This window comes from Solanum tuberosum, unplaced genomic scaffold (genome assembly GCF_000226075.1).
Source record: "Solanum tuberosum cultivar DM 1-3 516 R44 unplaced genomic scaffold, SolTub_3.0 scf00052, whole genome shotgun sequence".
Classification (NCBI taxonomy): Eukaryota; Viridiplantae; Streptophyta; class Magnoliopsida; order Solanales; family Solanaceae; genus Solanum; species Solanum tuberosum.
Window position 1 is genome coordinate 1965869 of NW_006238977.1, and position 19686 is coordinate 1985554.

The window sequence follows — 19686 nt, forward strand, 5'->3', positions numbered from 1 at the left end:
CCCACCTCATGCCCAGTGCTTAGCATCTGGTGCATGGGCAATTTTGATTTTGGGAGCCCTAACATCGGGTGAGATGGGCCCTGCTCTGATACCATGTTTAATTAGGTCTTAGGCCTAACTCACACCCCAAAAACTAGCTCAAAGGGAGGAGGATTCCCCAAGCCTTATAAGGAGTCCACCCATCTCATTAACCACCGATGTGGGACATTTGTCATTCTTTAACACATAGTACTTTGATCTTGAATCATGTGTCTAGCACTTCAATTTGTTTGCCTGTAATGAAGAATGGAGCTGCGCTCTGGGTTTCGGCAATATAGGTTTATTTTTTTATATGAGAATATAAAATGTAGGTATATTTATTCATAGTTCAGTTGCTGAATATTAATTCTGTTTGTATGCAAATATTTCTCTTTGCCTTAAGAGAAAATTGATGGGTAGCCAAACCTTTGTCGAGTGGTTTTGGTTTGCTACTGAGTTTGATCTGCTGACTTGGTTGAAAATTGTGGTTTAACATACCCAATGAGCATATTGACAAAAAATAGATGTAGGTAAAACTGCTTTTGATTATTACATCTAATATCCATTCTGAAATGCCCAAACAATTTATTGAGTTCTTGTTGCGTAACTTGACAAAAGATTGAGTTCAATTTTGTACTTTTTAGATCATGACAATCAAATTACTAAACCCATCATTGATACTACTTTTAACAAAAAAAATAAAATTGATTGTGTCATTTCCTTGACTCAATACACTTCAACTTTTGTGAGACCTAGGAGTTGAAGAACTTTCAGTTCAATGCGGAGCGTTGGTTTATTTTCTTTCTTAGGACACATTGAGCTGCAAATCATGTCATCAGTTTTTATTTCCCATTGCAACCACGTTCCCCTGACCATGTAGTAATAGCTCTTACCCAATTTGCTTGAAGAACTCTTTCAGGCAGATCAGATATTGCTATTACTTTTAGTGCTCTGGCAATTTTGTGGTTGCTAATGGTTGGGATAGCATTATGTGTTTGCTAAGATCTATTAGTAATTAGGTTGTGTAATCTAGATGCATTTTCGGCATTGCGCTATTGTTGTCAAGCCTGATGAAAATCGCCTTGAAAATTGCTGCATTTTCCAGCAACATCACAGAACATTTGCTAACAGTCTCCGAACCCCCAGACATTTGACTATTAGCTAGAAGGTGATTGCAGACCATTATATTTTGAATTGAATGTAGACAGGGAAATGATATCCTTCTTGTTTATATGCTGCACGGTTATCATCAATCACTGGACAACTTGTTCGTTCAAATTATGTTTTCAGGACCAACAGAGTATTTGTTTCCCAGTTTAGAGGCATTATTTTGCATATATTCCTTTCTATAATTCGTAGCTTGAGGAATATTTCAAGGTTTTGACTTTGTTTGCTCTTTCTCCGCAGATGTTAACATTGAAACGCCACCTTCTATGCATCCAGGCAAAAAGATATGCGACATAACAGGATTCGAGGTACCTTTTCAACTGAGTGCCTTCTATGATTATATGGTCTAAGTGTCTGCTTGCTTTCTGATTCTTTATTGTGCATTCCCACCAATGTCTTTTATGTTTGACATGCAGGCACCATATTTTGACCCAAGAACTAAACTCCGTTATGCTAATACTGAGGTTTTCAAGGCTATAAGGTCTCTCCCTAATGACTATGTTCAGAGGTACTTGGCTCTCAGAAATGCAGCTGTTGTTTTGAGATAGGTGCAGAACGCAGAATAGATAGTTGTAAATTAATGTGGGAAGTAGTGGACGTTTGAAGTTGCCGTTTCTGAATGCTCAGGTGCATAACTGTACTTTGACTTGTACTAAGAGAATAAATCGTAGCCTAGTTTTGTTAGATCTCGTAAAATTGCTATGGGGATTTAGTACTGAATTGGCTCTTTGATCTCTGGAAACTCATCTGCTTATCTAATCTGTGCTTAGCTAATCATGGATTCCGATGAGTTTTCTGCTCTCATCTCTCTAGGGCTGGTAATCTCTCCGTAATTCTCGTTCTTACTGAACTAGGGAGGACTGATAATGCTGAGAAAGATTGTTCTTCCTCAATTGGTTTGTTAACAATGGCCATGGAAGTTTCATTCTTTTACCAATCCTCCTAGCCAACAACTTGCACGCTCAAAAGGACGTGATGGGCCTTCCCTTTTCGTCATTCACCACCTTGTCTTATCTCTGCTCTCCCAAATTTTTAAACACAGTATGGGTTTGATTTGTCTGCTGCTCTTGAAGAGAAGAGAGCTCTCTGACTTCTGATTCGGGCATAACCCTTTCCGTAGCAAAATGAATAGATCGGGTTATTTTCTCTTCCGAGCTTTCCTCTTACACTAGGAAAGCCATGAATAACTAGAGGAACTTATTTCTTCCGCAAGCAGCTCTCCAATAATCTCACAGTGATGGGGAAATGAGGGGAGAAGATTACAAGGTGAGAAACGAACCCTCACCAATACAGTGAAAGTTTAGGTAGTCATATCCACAACTCATTTACATACCATTTTGGACTTTCCATTAGTTGTAGCCCAAAATTGGAGAACAACTCGTTTACATACAGATCATTACAACCTTCAAAAGAATCTAAAAACACAGCAACATACCCAGTGCAATTCCATTCCACAAGAGGTGATGTATACACAACCTTACCTCTATCTTGTGAACGTAGAAACTAGAGAGGCTAGCTATTTCCGATAGACTACTAGGACTAAACCATAAATCTATTTGTCCTAATAATAAACTTCAGATCAGCTATTATCCACTTTGAATCAAATGACTAATATCCATAGGATAACTATCTGAAGGTAGAAAACTATTGTATGCTCTCATAATAGCAATTACATTCCCATTCTCTGTAGGATGAAAATTATCCCAAAACACATGTGCTGCCCTAAGGTGGCATGGAGCTTGTCCAGAAACACATTGTCCTTCAGCCGTTGTTGTCGAAACATTGCAGCATGGATAATTCAAGAAACTAAGAGTACCTGCAAAACAAATATATAGAATTTATAGATTAAAGAGTAGTTCTCTATATAGTCAAACGTCTCTATAACAACATTGTTGGTTCTGAGATTTTCTATACACTTTATAACATTATTTTAAATGGAGAAAAATAAAACTTTAGATTGATGTACGTACTCATAATTGATGAAATGCTATACATGTTTATATAGGTGAATTTTGCTTGTGGGAAGTTGGTATTCAGATCAGTTACAAGAGACTTGAGTTTCTCATTGAATAGTTGAATTGCCTCATTTGTTGAATCCACACACTTTCTTGTATTGTGTTTTTGTAACTCTTGTGGAATGCAACCTATTTGGGGCAATCCAAATAGGGCTATTTTCCTTGCTCCATCTTCATATAAAGTCTAGCATCAAACCAAATATATAGTCGTATTACAACAACAACAATAACATACACAGTGTAATCTCACAAATTGGATCTAAACATGATATAATGTGCACAAACTTTATCCCTACTTGTAGAGATAGTAAATATATAGCCATATAGGCGATGCTAATTAATCATTCAATACATAAGAAATCAAGATTGTGCTATAATTCAAAAGCAAAAGTTCAAAGACATCTGGAAGTATAGTTTGTTTAGTATTTGTCTCTAAACTATGCGAAATGAAGTATGTGAAAGGTCCAAATTTGCCCTTGAACTAGGTAAAAGTGTCCAAATTGTTCTTGAATTATGTGAAAGGTCTCAAACTTATCTTTCATATTAAAAAAATTAATCCTTAATTGTGTGATACATGACAGCACCTGGTGTTAAGCTTTCACCTTTAAAATAAGGGCAAACTTGTTTCATTTCGCATAGTTCGGGGGCAAGCTTGACCTCCAGTAATAACACGAAGACATATTTGACCCCAACAATTAACAAAGGACAAATTTGTTCTATTTTGCATAGTTCAGGGGCAAACTTGACCACGACTATTAATGGTAGATATGTCTATTCCATTTCACATAGTTAAAGGGCAAACTCGACCCCAACTAGTAACAACACGGACACATTTAATCTCAACTATTAACGAAGGATAAATCTATTCCATTAGACATAGTTCAGGAAAAAATGCAACCGTTTACTCTTTTAACTATGTAATAATCTTAAAACAACAACAATATACCTTTTTAACACTATAATAATCATTAAAAACTTTCTAAATTAGTTTGCAAGTTAAGAATGAAAATTGAAGTAGTGAAAGAAGTTAATATTGAACCTTTAGTTGTTGAGCATATTGTTGTACCAATAATGTTGCATATTGACTTGGTGTGTACATACTATTTGTTGAGTAATGTTTGGGCACAAGGTAGTTGTTGATGTAGTCATTGCTGCCTATTCCAACAATGTACAAACATGTGTTCAAGTGTGCATTGGTTGCAACTCTATTTCCCACTAAATCAACCATTCGTAAAATTGTGTTGTGATGGTTTTGAAGTTGCAAATCCAAAAATATTCGATTGCCCTGTAAAATAATTTATCGAACTCTATTTGTTAGACTTGTCTACATTGTTTTTTATCTGACTAAAGTTTATATAAATACAAAAAGATAAAATGTTGGTTGTATAATCATTTTTATCTGAACTTTAGTCTTATCACATGTAAACGAACATCATTCATTAGATAGTAGGTTAAATGTAATTGATTAACTGGAAAAAAAGTTTGATCATATAGGGGACATATTAAAGATTGAAAAGCTATTGAAATCATTAGTTAGATAGTAAACCGAAAAAAATTATGCCATCGAATTTTTATATTGAATTTAATAAATTCATGATATGTGTTTGCATATAAACTTACGAGATGACTTCCCGTCTCGTTACGAATTCCTGCCGAACCAGAGGCATAATTTACACCTTGCAAGATCTCCCTACCAGTTGCGCTTGCAAAAGGTGGAATGTAGTCATCAAACCCTAGCAGTTGACCTGTGCATATTTTTTTTTAAAAAAGATTTAATAACAAATAAGCAATAACGAAATAAGGATTTTCATTTAAGAAATTTAAAATAGAAAGAATTTAACATACGAAAGAAGTCAAGAACAACATTTACTGCATATATAAAGCACACACATACACACAAGGGTGTGTAGGTTTTCGATGAAATAAGGGGATTTAATGAATCCATTCGGGTACCCTAGCTTCGTCCATGCAAATAAGTTAGTAGTCATTTGGTAGGGTGTAGAAAAATAGTATTAAATAAGATATATTCGTATGTTGAGATTAGTTATACTGATAATATTTTTTTATCGATAATTTGGTTGGATGTACTAAATGAATAGGGGAATAGTACTAAATAAGATGTATTAGAATAGGAATAGTACCCTGTATTTTTAATGTCAATTAAGAATGAATTGGTTGTATTAACTAAATATCAAGGGCAACTCAATAATATTAGTGGCTTAAAACCAACTTTGACGAGAGACCTTATATTTTCTGTGTTATATTTTTTAAAATAAAAATTAACATATAAATCTATTATATGTAAAACAAAAATGACACCTCATCCTCTCTTAACTAAAGGCTTTGGGTTAGAGCAACAAAATGACAAAAATCTTGCTAGAAAAAGCTTTTCCTCTTTAATCGACCTTACAAGAATCAAAGTAAAATTAATCGGAATATCAAAAAATAGAAAATGACCAAGAATATCAGCCATATTGCGTCCATTTGTGAATCGTCCAGTAGGTCCATTGGGGAAATCGATGCCATAAGGTGGATAATTAGCCTTTGCTTCTGTATTTAGGTTGTTATTATTCCCATTATCAAGTAATGAATCACCAAAAATGAAATAGCAAGGTACTTTTGATGCACCATGAACTAATGTTATAAAGTTTAGGATTATCAATATTGTAACGTTATTAACACGAGCAATCATTTTAGTATTAGATATTATTTGAGAGAAGAATTAAGATAAAAATGAAAATGATGATTACTTAAAAAATTTCTTTTTGTAGGAGACTGAGGCGTAATTAATGTTGTTCCAATAGTTGCGGGCAGAGACAGGCTACGAAGGACAAAGTAGTTGCAAGAAGGCAAACCCACACAATATATTGTTTGCAATAAATTTGAGATGCCTTATTTTTTTAAAAATAAAAATTGAATATAAGGAAAACAGTAAGGGGATTATATGGTGGATATTGAATTCTTACGATTAAAGTAAAAGTTTAAGTAGTCAACAAACTAAGGAAGTGTTTGACTCATTTTTTGGGTACTTTCTAAGGTTATTGTGTCTTTACTAAACACTTTTAAAAATTTAAAAGTATTTAAAATCTAAAAGCACCTAAAGATAAGTCAATTCTTTTTTATATTTAAAAAAAAAATCAATCCAAACACTCTCTAAACGACTAAGATCATCATCCTTTGGATGTCCTCTTTTTTCCTTTTTTTTTTAGAAAAATAATATTTAATGTCTTGATCCTCTAGTGAATATCCAAAAATTTATGGATAATTTGAAATGTGTTTTCAAGGAATATGCACCCCGACGTGGATTAGGATTCAGAATAAATATAGTAGCTTCCATGAAATCCTAACTGACATTTCACTTGTCTTGTAAAGATCAAACTTAAATCAGATATAATTCACAAGCTCTTTGTGATTTCTTTTTAAAATTATGGCATTTTTTTCTACACTATGAGACTCTTATTTAAAGTTGTAGGATAAAAGAACTTTGATAATGATAAACTCGTTTTGACCAATCAAATTAAAATGGCATGAACATATTTGATTAGTTGAAACATCTCACTCGTATATGTTTCACATTTTCATTGACGTTTTGATTTAACTATGCATGTCACCTATATTAATTATAATAATAAATTATTTTTCATAATAATAAGAAGAAAGTTACATTAATCTGGGCTTCAAAGTTGGACCAAAGAAAAATTGGGCTTCAAGTAGCAACAAATTACAAAGCCCATCCAACTAATATTGGGCTTTTCATCAATCCATACCATAAAATCTTAAACCCTAGCAGCTCCCTATATATATATATATATTCTCCTCTTCTCTTATAATTTACAGAGCAATAATTTTAAGCTTCAATACTTTCATTTTATTTTCTTGTGTGTTAATTTTATTTTAAATCTGTGCATAATTAAGCCGATGCTCTGGATAATTAGAATGAAGGTAGCATGGTTATATGCACAGAAATTGAATTAATAGAGTCGACATGTCTGCTACCTCTGATTTCTCTATGATTTGGTGGCCTGGTTTAGACTCACATTCATCTTCTTCTTCTTTTTTTAATTTATATATACAGTATAATTTTTCAACGAACATCGTTAAAATAGATATGATCTGTGCACAATTAAGCCGATGCTCTGGATAATTGGAATGAAGGAAGCATGGTTATGTGTACAGAAATTGAATTAATTGAGTCGACATGTCTGCTACCTCTGATTTCTTCCTGATTTGGTGGCCTGGTTTAGACTCACATCCATAATTAGTCTAAAAAATTGTCCTAATTATGTTATTGGATGAATATTCTTAGATCTAATTATTAATTTAAAAGTATTTTTGACACTTTTCCATTTAATCACAAGATGAATATCCAATTAGGGTCGTTCATGATTAGATTTGGATTGATTATTGGTTAAAATCAAAATTAAATTAACTTTAATCAGTTTTTAAAATTTTCAAACTAAATCAAATCAAATGAAAAAAATATGCAGTTAGACTTCCATTATTAACTTATCCTAAGTGTGACTATATGACCTGAGGTACCAAAGTTATTATTACAGAAAGTGTGACAACACAATGCGATTCTTTTTTGGTTTCTTACTTGGTGTCTGCCATTTCACGTTGAGGATAGAACGCTACAAAGTCTACTATGTACCTAAGGAGTCTCGAATCCGAGACATTTTGATTAAGGATTAAGAATCATTGCTGGTGACAAAATAATGTGATTCAATTAAAAGAAAGTGTGAATATGATGTGGGGTACCAAAGTTATTATTGTAGAAAGTGTGTCTATATGATGTGAAGTAGTCTAGATAAAGACTAAATAATGAATTTTGATAAATATTGACTTGTGATTTTAATAGTTAGATTAAAATTTAAGTTTTGAGAAAACGATAAATTTAAAAGACTTTAAGTTGATTAAAATTTAAAATTAAATGGTGGATAGTCTAGTCAGGGGTGTATTTAGAGGGGGTGTCGTGGGTTTACGTGAACCCATGTTCTCCTCTTTAGATCATATATAATAGTGTTATATTTTTTTAAAATATTTAAATATAAATATGTGAACTCACGTTTAAAGTATTATATAATAATACAATAATGATTGAGTGCATCTCTCTAAGTAAGGATAAAAATTTAAGTCTTATATCTATCTTGTCCTTTTGAGTAACACTTCCCCAAGTGATTATCGATTATACTTTTGACGTTTCAACTAATTTTTCTTTTGTTTTTTTCCTTTAATCTTTCAAAATTTTCAAGTGCCTTACATTGGAAGTTCCTAAAAAACTTTGCACTATAAGATTTTTATATAATTAAATCAAATGTGTATATTAAAATTTAAAGTAATAGTATTATATATTTTGGACCTATAATTTTAAATTTAATGGTTAATATTAAGAACCTAAAAGTCAAATTTATCAAATTTATATTTAAGATACATTTTTTCGTATTTGTGCACCCATCTTGACGAATTCTTGGATACGCCTCTGAGTCTAGTGTCATTTATTATTTTATTTATGAATAATATATAAATAATGATAAAATGTAAAATTAAACCTAACCAAACCAATATTGGTTTTTTTTTAGTTGGTTTAATTCGAATTGCAATTCGATTTGATTTTTTAACCATGAATACCCCTAAATAAGAGACATGTGTGTTATTTAAAATTTAAAGGTCAAAATCATATTATATTGTCAAGTAACATAATCATAATTAAATCAATTAATTTTGAAAAACTATTCTCTAAATTTGATTTTAAAAAAAATATTCTGTACATATTTTGATATTCATTAATATTATTAATTTCATCTTATATTTTTATATTTAAATATATTAAATGAGAGAGAGTTTGGTGCCACATTATTTTTTCGTTGCGTACATCAAACACAATTTAAATCTAAAAATACATGATGAACATATTGAAAATGAAGAACTTACTATTGGATTTATTAATAAATAAAACAAGCATGATTTAAAAGGGTAGGGCATCAATTTAACCATGCATCACTAAACATAATACAAGAGAAAAAGAAAATTAATCTAAAAACTCTTTGTTTTTTCAAACTTCAAATTCTTTATTTCAAGTTATAAAACACGATCAAAATACACATCATTCATATGTCCTCCCCACATAGTCCTCCTAACGTTCGAATCAAACATCTTTGGATTATCTCTTAATTCATCAGCTGCTTCATGATTAAGTGGATCTTCATAATTAGGTTCAGTAAACAAATGAACCAAACCATAAATAACAGCATTAATATTCAAAATAGGTTTCCAATCTTCTCTAAGAATATTAAGACAAACATTACCTTCTAAATCAATATTTGGATGATAAACTTTGACTTTACACTTAACTTTTGGTGCATCATGTGGATAAAGAAATGGAATTTGAAATGTAAATGGAAATATACCATCATGATAATAACCTTCATCAGGTTTAATTGTAACTTCAAAATTCATAAGATCATCTTTTCCATTTGGAAATTCAATTTTACAAATTGGTGGTAAAGTTAATTCACTAATATCTCTATGAACACGTAATTTTGAGGCTGATTGTTCTTTAATTGGTGTTTTTGATCCTGCATTTTCAGCTGCTTCTTTTTGCTTTTCTTTTACTTTGAACAAATTAATCATGGTTAAATAATAATGTTATGTTATTCGCGATGTTAATTACAAGTTTAATTAATAAAATAAGTTGAGGAGATCCGCATTATTTATCGGTGTTGTGGATGGAGTTGTGAATGTGACCGAGTCATTAGAGGAATTAATGGAATTTGCATTTTGTGGAAATTAATATTTAGCCATGTATTAAAGCTACACGAATTTTCAAGTGGATGAAATAGGTCGAGTGGTCTCAGTTGGGGATGGGATTGCACGTGCTTATGAATTGAACGAGATTCAAGCTGGGGTAATGGTTGAATTTGCCAGCTACTACTAATTACAATTATTTTTTTTGTCATATCCTCAACTAACCCTCCATAAATAATTATACTTTGTTCTTTAATCATGTATTTTTTTTGTAGTTATAAAACATAAATGTTACTATGATCTATTAGGTTGTTTTGAGTTGAGGGACTCATTTTGTGTAAATGGGACTCTATTCATTTGGTATTTTATGACTTGTGAAGGTAGTTATATCAGTGTATGTAAAGAGTGAATTTTGAGTCTGACTTAACCTTAAAAGCTAACTCAAGAGACCATCCAATATCTCTTTTTATTCGATGTAGGATAACTCAACAGTGTCACAAATCCTGAGGGACTCAAGTGCCTTTCGAAACGCTAGAACTAAAACTTGAAGTTTCAAAGATTAAGAGTTGACCAAGGTAAAAAATATGACTAAATGAGTTTAGATTCGTGATTTAAAACTTGTATGTATGTTTGGATTGCAACCCAAGTGGTTTGGATCCATCATGTTCCGATGGTTCTTCGTGATTGCGAGGAGCCTCATTAGGACAAAGTATAGTATAACCTGACATCATTAAAAACACTTCAAATTGGAACCAAGTCATTTTAAAAAGAAAAGTTGAAACAGATTGATGGAGTTGAACTAGTTGATGAAGGAATATATCAATGTTTAATTGGATGCTTCGTGTATCTCACAATAAAACTTTATATCAATGTTTAATTGGATGCTTCGTGTATCTCACAATAAGACTTTACATGTTATTTTTTTATGAGCGTTTTATTTAGATATTTAAATTGAGCTAGTGATCAGTTGCATATGATGGTTGTTAAGAGAGTGATTAGGTATCGTAAAGGAACTCTACGGTATCAAATTGAACAAAAGTGCTAAAACTCACTTAAGGATTAATTGAGGCTACAATATTAAGATAGTTGATAACAAAATCAGCTAAATATTTTATTTTTAGGGATTTTCTTTGTTTTATGTTTCTTAGGAGTTTATTTTTTAAAATTAAGATAGTAGGGTTTTTACAACTGTAATTTTTCAGTCATTTAACAAGTTCTTAGTTGTATTGTTTTTTGCTTCATTTGTATTTATTTGGAGCTAAAATTTAATAAAAATTAAATTTTGAGTCTATCATTTTTTTTTTGAATTTCTAAAAATAACATTCAAACGTCTATAAGAACATATATCTTGTATACAAAATATAGTAGGACGCTAAATAATTACATCCAACTATAGTGTAGAACCTCTAGCCATGTCCAAATGGAACTAATTTTCTTCATCCATTACTTTTTTTTTTTTTTTATGACAAGGAAAATTTGCAGTCGCTATCCTTTAGGTGCGCACAGGGTAAAATCCCCGCTCCTATGCAATAGTTCTCGAATCACATAGGAGAGGTAACCCGCACTAGGCAAACCCGATGTGACGAGCTCGATCCAGAAGGCAAACCCCTTGCTTTTGTTGCCAAGGGATTTCAAACTTGAGACCTCCAACATGCAAAAATGCATTTTTTTTTATATCTAACTAACAAAGAGACCATTATTTAACAGTTACAAATGATAGCACAATAAGAATTTATTGTGGCTTTAATAATTGAATTAAAAGTATCCTCTAAATTCACTCCTTCAATTTGTTGTATCCTTTTACCACTAATCGAGCTTTAAATCTATCTTCACTACTCTACCACCATTGGGCATTCGAGTAAGAATCGATTGATATATAGAAACCAAAAAAAAAGAAAGTACGTACTCCTATTTAAAGCTAAGTTGAAAAAAAGTCAATACAAACAAAAAAAACTCCTTATCAAATTATATTTCAAATTATAAAACGCAAACATAAATACACATTCCAAACTATAGAAACTAAACTTTAGTACTTGAAATATCGATAAAAATATTATTTAAAAACACATTATATTATAGGATACGATCATAAGTCAAGCCATGCACAGTTTCTCCCCACATAGCACTCCTAACGTTGGATTCAAACGATATGGGATTATCTCTTAATTCATCAGCTGCTTCAGGATTAAGTGGATCTTCATGATTGGGTTCAGTAAACAAATGAACCAAACCATAAATAACAGCATTAATATTCAAAACAGGTTTCCAATCTTCTCTAAGAATATTAAGACAAACATTTCCATCATAATCAATATTTGGATGATAAACTTTGATTTTGCACTTAACTTTTGGTGCATCGTGTGGATAAAGTATTGGAATTTCAAATGTAAATGGAAATTCACCATCATGATAATAACCTTCATCAGGTTTAATTGCAACTTCAAAATTCATAAGATCATCTTTTCCATTTGGAAATTCAATTTTACAAATTGGTGGTAAAGTTAATTCACTAATATCTCTATGAACACGTAATTTTGACGCTGTTTGTTCTTTAATTGCTGTTTTTGATCCTGCATTTTCAGCAGCTTCTTTTTGTTTTTCTCTAACTTTGATTAAATTAATCATGATTAAGTAGTTTTGTTTAAGATGTTAATTACGTATGAGTTTAATTATATACGATAAGTTGTTTGAGGAAATTCGCAATATTTATCGGGTTATATTTTTTTATTTTTTTTTGGAGTTGTGGATGAAGTTGTGAATGTGACCGGGTCATTAGTGGAATTAGTGGATAAAAACATTTAAGTATTATTTTCTTGTTGTAATAAATACATTTCTAATGATTATTTATAATTATTTCATAATGAAAATGTTATAACCCAATTTTCGAATTTTAGTATGTGTTTCAAAGTGAAATTTAAAGGAAAAATTACTCGAATATATATCTTTTAATAAATAATTACTGATTTTAGCGATAATTTTTATTTATTACCATTTATAAAAATATATAGCAATACTATAATAAATCTATAATATGTATTAAAAGTGAATTATGTATGCAATATACATGTATTATAACGCTACCAATCGTTATTTCGTGGCTCTGGCTCTATTCCTGGTATTCAATATTTGTAATGACGCTCGATTAAATTCGATATTGTGCCTGAAAATTTCATATAGAGGTAAAATGCTTCTTAACAAAAACGATTATATAATCGACGCTCGAACCAAAACAAAAAAATACTTACCAGTACTCCACTATAATCGTAAATTAATGTTTCGGTTAGTCCAATGAAGATTTTTGTCTTTTTTTCTCCAACATAAAACAACAAAAACTTAATTATCCTTTTATCTTGTTCTTGTTTTTCTCAATTCACTTTATATTCTCAGCATATTACCTATTTTACTAAGAAGAAAAATCCCCTCTCCAATGCTTCTTCCTTTCTAGATATAAAAATCTAATTATGGATTAAGAAACTAACACATTCTTATAATTAGAACTTCTTCATTATCTTGAGATTTAGAATTTGCTTTTCTCATAATAAACTATGGAAAATTCTCATAGCTATGGAAGAAAAATTGGGATACTAAGCTTATTTTTGGGCATTTTCTTAGTGATGTCTGGTGTTAGTGCTGAAAGTATATATATAATTTCAATATCCCTTTCTTGCTTATTCATTTTGTGTTTAAGAAAGAAATAATACATAAACGTGCCTTTTACTTTGATCTCAGCTGACATTTTTGTCCTTCAACTTTGATCAGTATGTACAAGTAGACACTTTAATTTATATAAAGTTTGACAAGTAGACACATGCATCTTACGTTCGTGTGAGATACACTCGAACTGATTTGTAAAACATCATGCAAGATGTATGTATCTACTTGTTGATCTTTATATAAATTTAAGTGTCTCCTAGTGCACACCCAAAATTGAAGGATATAGATATGGGCTAAAACCAAATTAAAGAGCATGTTATATATTATGCATGAGAAAATATTACTATAAGTTTTAACATGTCTTGTTTCATTCATCAGATAGGAAACACCCCACAGGAAATGTGAATTTGGCACCATTTGAGCAGTGGAGAAGTGCCTATTTCTGCTTGCTAAATGTAAGTTAGCTTCATCTCTCCTTTAGATTCAGTGATGTACGCAGAATTTTATTAAAATAATATTGACTTATTATCATAATTAGACTTGCAATGAGTTTGGGTCTACATTTTAATTTAACTTGCTATTTTATACTCAATTTTTTTCATATTGTATGCAGACATCTCCAATTTGTTCAAAAAATCATACACTCACAATGTCTGGATGGCTAAATGTAACAAATGAAGAAGGCAAACAATTTTGTGTAAAAGGAGGCTGTGGAGATTATACTAAAGGAGTACTCGATTGCATTCATCATGTCAAACGCCATTTTTGGTTCGCGAACAAGGCCACTATTAAACATATCTACGATACCATCGATATTGGTTGCAACACCTCACAAGGTCTTTCTTTTTTTATTTAACATACGCTGATAATATATAGTGTAGTGTATCCATTCATAAATTACACATGAAGATTTTTAAACATCTCTTTTTATAATTTTTATTCTAATAAAATATATTAAATTTGTTTTTGTACTTGATATTTCTACTAATTCCCTTCATGCACATTGCAGGTTTTAGTGGAACAAGTTTTTACCCCCACTAGGGCTCAAATCAGAATCAACTTATCCTCTCTTTATATTACACATATATAGCAATCAAATAGAATAAAAGAAGCAACAAGTATTATGTATTATAGACATCAAAATTATGTACTTTATTTGTTTCCTTTGGAGACAGTTTAGACTGATTTCTCATGTGTGAAGGAGTCAGTCACCATTTCTTTTGTATGCATAGTAATCTAATAATATTTCTCTCTTCCTACAAAAGAATTTTCTAATATTTGTCAACCTATAATCCTTTAATATCATTTTATTAGGTGATTAAAGTTTATGAGAAAGAAGAAAATACTTGCATTGAGTATATCATTGGAATATGCCTCAAGGCAACTATGATTTTATGACTTGCACAAAAATAACCTGGGTCAACTAATCATCCAAGTCCCTACGGGAACATCCGATAAAAAAAACAATTATCCCAAGGTTCAAAATTACTTTTGTTGAGCGACTTCTTAAATATTTTTTTTAAAAAAAAGACAAAATAACTAAATGATCTTTGATATAATAAAATAGAGTCGAAAGATCATATGTTTACTCCCATAACATACTTCTTAGAAACCTTCCACAAACACTAGCTTTAGTCACTAAGGCTTTGATCAAATGAACAAATCACCAAACATTTTGTGTGCTAGTTTCTCTACTAAAACCCCTAATGAACAAATACCGTTAAATGTCCTATCAATAAAGAATTTCGTGTCTCGCACAATCTCAACTTCACTGTACTAGGCATAAAGCAAAATTTCTCAACCTATTCACCAATTAACCTGAGTAAACGTTTTTAGCTGCACTTCAAGACAGGCAGACACTCGCAATATTATCAAACAAGAGGAGAGGAGAGGATCTAAGCACATCTTGCCCCTATACCTTATCCCTATCTTTGTGCAATAGAAAAGTTGATTTCAGTAGACCCTCAATACAATGGCGCATGACCAAAAGGTATATAACACTCATAACATATTCTCATAATAATAAAATTGCTTGTTATCTCCATTTCCATTTTCAACAATGGTACCAGATGAGAATTCAGGTTGATAATTGTGAATCAACCCTAAAATTCAAAGATCTCACCATATTTGTCAGACAAATTAGGGGAAAGGCGCATGTCAAACTGGCAAACAAAGTAGAATTACGTACATTGCAGTTTCTCCCTTACTAGTCATCAAATAGATATTCACAAATTGAAAACACCGTTCCCTTGACAACCCACATGAAGGGAGATTAAGAAGTAACCAAGTTCTTTTCACGGAATTTATTCATTCACCCCAAGCACAATAAGACATTGCTGTTACAAAAGTCCCAGACATGCCTGGAGACAATTTTGTGCATCATCCCATTGCGTATTTCTGAGTCCAGCTACGAGCAGTGGTTTCGTATTTGGCCCTGTCAGTCTTGTACATGTGAGCAATTTCAGGTACAAGAGGATCATCTGGGTTTGGGTCTGTCAACAGAGAGCAGATGGACAGCAGGACCTGCAAGCATATTGTTGGTTACACCTTCACCCAAAGGTAACTCAAAAGGGGAAAAAGAGATACGTTGCACAAAATTTGAGCGGTAGAAAAACTTTTTTAAGATTTGAATATTTCTGAAGGGAGAACTCTTTGCACAAAAGGAAGGGTCAAGAACAAAAGGGAAAGCTTTGGAAGGAGTAATTAAAAATTGCAGTTGCAAGAAAAAAGACGGTTAACCTCACTTCACTTGAAATGGAACATTTCAAAACTTCACTTGTCTAGAAAATAAGTCAGCTGCATCAAAAATACGAGAGTAGGGAGACCTATGCTGGTTAACTTAATTTTCAATAGCAGAATCATCCTTGAGAACTTACAAGTATCAATATGGACTTTGGATTTTTGTAAAGAGCAATTCAAGACCCAAAAAACAGTGTTAAATCGGGGCAATGAAAAGAAAGGTTAAGCTCCAAACCTTGGATATGGTTAATGCTGGACTCCACTGCTCCTTAAGAATATCCAGACAAATACTTCCATTGCTATTGATGTTGGGATGGAAAACCTTAGTTCTGAAGGCAACCTGAAACAGCAAAAAAATCATTTGTAAAATCACCACCTCAGATTATTACAATGAAGAGAACTTCATTTAGACAATTCATAAAAGTGCTCAAAAAAGACAAGTAGACAACACACTTAATATCCAGATACAGGTTAACTTGTTCTAACAGCAAACTGATGCTAGCTCCTTAGTTGTTAATAAAATTAAAGAGATAAGTAAATAACGAGAACTGAAGGTCAGACCTACACAAACAAAAGCTGTACTGCTTCTGCAAGAAATGTTTTAAAAAACTCATATTTGAGATGGTTTTACTAAGGCTCCAACATATGAGCAAATGCAAGCAAAATGATCACTCTCCTCCTCAATAGAAAAAACTAAGTAGTGAACACATAAGTGAAGATCAGGGATATTCTGGAGTTGAAGTATACCTTTGGAGGCTTAAAAGGATAATCTGGAGGGAAATGAATTGAAACCAAAAATACACCTCCAGCATAAGGGCTATCTGTAGGCCCCATGATTGTTGCTTGCCAATGGAACATATCCTCTGCCACTGGACCTGTATGAAGCCAAATATGCTAGTGAATATGAGCATAAAGGTTTCTACCAGGTGGTCACTGAAAATAGAAAAGTGAACATCTGGAGTGCATTCCCTTATACATAATAACATTCCACAAAGGTCGCAATCAATGACAGCATAGCCACCATGACCTCCTTTCCATCTTAATAATTTTTGTTATTCACAGATGAAAGAGGAGCAGAACAAGACAAAATCCATACTGGAGGAAGCATCAAAACAACATCATCTTTAACGCCTATCCAATCCATAGAGAATAATACAACCCCTAGGAGGCCAGTTATGAATTGTAATGTCAATCAAGCTGAGAATGAAGGAAAAGTGAAGCACAAGAAAGAATGACACACAACTTGAGGTACCATTCTTCACATATTAATTGCCATCAATGACATCTTGTATTCTCATGGCAAAGAGCGCGACAAAAAGAGTTGCTAGAGACTAGAGTGACCAAATAGTGCAAAATGATGTGTATTCAACTGGAATGCACAAATCAGAATGGAACAACGAATAACATAAATGATGTTATTTCACGGACATCTTTACCATGCCATACTGCTTATTAAATCAAAGAGCAGATAGCTTCACTACCAACTAAGGTAATTATTTACTATATTTGACATATCTGCTAAAAGTTACTCCGAGCCATTATCTGCAAAGAGAAGATGGAAGATCCATTTTTTATATGGTAGAGTCCAACCCAAACACCCTAAAACAAGGACACTATCATCAATACATGAGTAGGGACCTATAGTTCCGTTGGCTAAGAAAACATAACTCCAGAAAGCCAATAAATTGAACAATGGAATAAATAGTTCAGCTAAATTACCAGCACTGCATGATGTGGGAGGATCCTTCTGCAGATCCTTGAGCTCCTTCAATATCCTCTTCGACGCCATCAATTAGCCCCCGTACCTTCAGGTCGTGACACAAAATTGTACACGTAAAAAGAATATTAAAAGATTGCACATATAGTAAAATTTAGTAGCTCAGAATCAACTCACTAAATCATGGAATTAGCTATCAAAAACTGTTTAAAAAATTGAACAAAAAAAAATAAAGATGCAAGATTTGCCTAATTCAAGTGGATAGATATATACAATACTTCCCTTCAGCTCATAACACAATTTTGTATATGTAAATATTAATATTATAAAATTGCACAAACAATTAACTTTACTAGCTCTTAATCCACTGACTCTACATCCCGAATTAGCCACTAAGACGTATCCAAAAACTAATAAATTGTTAATAGCAAAAAACAACATAGATTTGCTTCAATTTCTTAAATAAAATCATACATGCTAGTGGAAATCCATATACAAATTCTGCCTTCAGCTCATGACACAAAATTGTACATGTAAAACTAATGTTTAAAAAATTGCACATATAGTAAAACTTAGTAGCTCAGAATCAATTCACTCTAAATCCTGGAATTAGATATCCAAAACTGTTTAAAAAATTCAAAAAAACAAAAGAAAAGAAGAAGCTAGATCTGCCTAATTCAAGTGGATAGATATATACAAATACTTCCTTCAGCTCATCAAACAATTTTGTATATGTAAAATTAGTATTAAAAATTGCACATACAATTAACTTTACTAGCTCTTAATCCACCGACCGAAAATCCCGAATTTGCAGCTAAAACTAATTAATTGCTAATAGCCAAAAATCCTAGATCTGCTTTCATTCCATAAATAAAACCATACATTCAAGTGGACATCCATATACAAATTCTGCCTTCAGCTCATAACACAATACTGTATATGTAAAACTACTACTAAAAATTGCACATATAGTAAAATTTAGTAGCTCAGAATCAACTCACTCTAAATCCTGGAATTAGATATCCAAAACTGTTTAAAAAATTCAAAAAAGCAAAAGAAAAGAAGAAGCTAGAGAAATACTTCCTTCAGCTCATCACACAATTTTGTATATGTAAACATTAATACAAAAAAACTGCACATACAATTAACTTAACTAGCTCCTAATCCACCGACTCTAAATCCCGAATTAGCAACTAAGACGTTATCCAAAAACTAATTAATTGCTAATAACCAAAAAAAAACCTAGATCTGCTTCATTCCTCAAATAAACCATACATTCGAGTTGATATCCATATACAAATTCTTCCTACAGCTCATCACATAATACTGTACATATAAAACTAATAGTTAAAAAATTGCACATACAGTAATAAATTTAGTAGCTCAGAATCAACTCACTCAAAATCATGGAATTAGCTATCCAAAACTGTCTAAAAAAAAACTAGATCTGTGAATTTTGAAGTACCTGAAAGTGATGAAACTGGTGAGAGAGGTGGATTTGCTTGAGTTGAAATTGAAGGAGACGGAGATTGCAGAGGTGGAAAAGGATATTTTTGAGCCAATAGCAGAGTAGTTTGGAAGAAATGGAAGAAGAGAATTATAAAATGGGAAATTGGAGTGTTATAAAGGAAG

General features: G+C 31.9%; 5 protein-coding genes across 8 annotated transcripts in view; 1 reads left to right on the forward strand and 4 right to left on the reverse strand.

The window, feature by feature from the left end:
• Positions 1–3368, forward strand: part of LOC102580479 (chromatin-remodeling complex subunit ies6) — a 6588-nt gene extending 3220 nt beyond the window's left edge. Inside the window, exons 2-4 of one of the 2 annotated variants that reach the window (XR_367033.2) lie at positions 1426–1493; positions 1602–1812; positions 3191–3368. Coding sequence is in view for 1 of the 2 variants with exons in the window: in XM_006344020.2 (XP_006344082.1) it covers positions 1426–1493; positions 1602–1733 (200 nt within the window). In the remaining variant the exon portion in view is untranslated. Of the gene's footprint in view, positions 1–1425; positions 1494–1601; positions 1918–3190 lie in introns of those variants that run through there. The other variant, XM_006344020.2, reaches the window with a different exon arrangement.
• On the reverse strand, positions 2772–5892 carry LOC102598695 (GDSL esterase/lipase At1g29670-like). The gene is made up of 5 exons (XM_006344058.1): positions 5658–5892; positions 4821–4945; positions 4240–4485; positions 3156–3384; positions 2772–3001 (listed from the first exon to the last, which is right to left on the reverse strand). The coding sequence occupies exons 1-5, from the start codon at positions 5890–5892 to the stop codon at positions 2772–2774; spliced, it is 1065 nt and encodes a 354-aa protein (XP_006344120.1).
• A 3386-nt stretch (positions 5893–9278) lies between these two features.
• LOC102599021 (NEDD8-conjugating enzyme Ubc12-like) lies at positions 9279–9830 on the reverse strand. The gene has a single exon (XM_006344059.1). The coding sequence runs from the start codon at positions 9828–9830 to the stop codon at positions 9279–9281; it is 552 nt and encodes a 183-aa protein (XP_006344121.1).
• Positions 9831–12017: 2187 nt separating this feature from the next.
• On the reverse strand, positions 12018–12569 carry LOC102599344 (NEDD8-conjugating enzyme Ubc12-like). The gene has a single exon (XM_006344060.1). The coding sequence runs from the start codon at positions 12567–12569 to the stop codon at positions 12018–12020; it is 552 nt and encodes a 183-aa protein (XP_006344122.1).
• Positions 12570–15615: 3046 nt separating this feature from the next.
• LOC102580937 (ubiquitin-conjugating enzyme E2-17 kDa-like) lies at positions 15616–19660 on the reverse strand. Of its 3 annotated transcripts, XM_006344021.2 has the most exons (5): positions 19520–19660; positions 18057–18142; positions 17085–17212; positions 16573–16677; positions 15616–16121 (listed from the first exon to the last, which is right to left on the reverse strand). In XM_006344021.2, exons 2-5 carry the CDS (start codon positions 18124–18126, stop codon positions 15978–15980), a joined length of 447 nt encoding a protein of 148 aa, XP_006344083.1. In that variant the 5' UTR covers positions 18127–18142; positions 19520–19660; the 3' UTR covers positions 15616–15977.
• Positions 19661–19686: the final 26 nt, after the last annotated feature.

Coding starts and splice junctions, on each gene's coding strand:
- LOC102598695 (XM_006344058.1), bottom strand. CDS start 5,892: ATGATTGCTCGTGTTAATAACGTTACAATATTGATAATCCTAAACTTT. Junction 3,385..4,239: donor AATATGCTCAACAACTAAAG/GTTCAATATTAA, acceptor GTTTGATGCTAG/ACTTTATATGAAGATGGAGC. Junction 3,002..3,155: donor TAGCATTTCATCAATTATGA/GTACGTACATCA, acceptor TTTGTTTTGCAG/GTACTCTTAGTTTCTTGAAT.
- LOC102599021 (XM_006344059.1), bottom strand. CDS start 9,830: ATGATTAATTTGTTCAAAGTAAAAGAAAAGCAAAAAGAAGCAGCTGAA.
- LOC102599344 (XM_006344060.1), bottom strand. CDS start 12,569: ATGATTAATTTAATCAAAGTTAGAGAAAAACAAAAAGAAGCTGCTGAA.
- LOC102580937 (XM_006344021.2), bottom strand. CDS start 18,126: ATGGCGTCGAAGAGGATATTGAAGGAGCTCAAGGATCTGCAGAAGGAT. Junction 17,213..18,056: donor TCCCACATCATGCAGTGCTG/GTAATTTAGCTG, acceptor GGCTTCATACAG/GTCCAGTGGCAGAGGATATG. Junction 16,678..17,084: donor ATCCTTTTAAGCCTCCAAAG/GTATACTTCAAC, acceptor TTGCTGTTTCAG/GTTGCCTTCAGAACTAAGGT.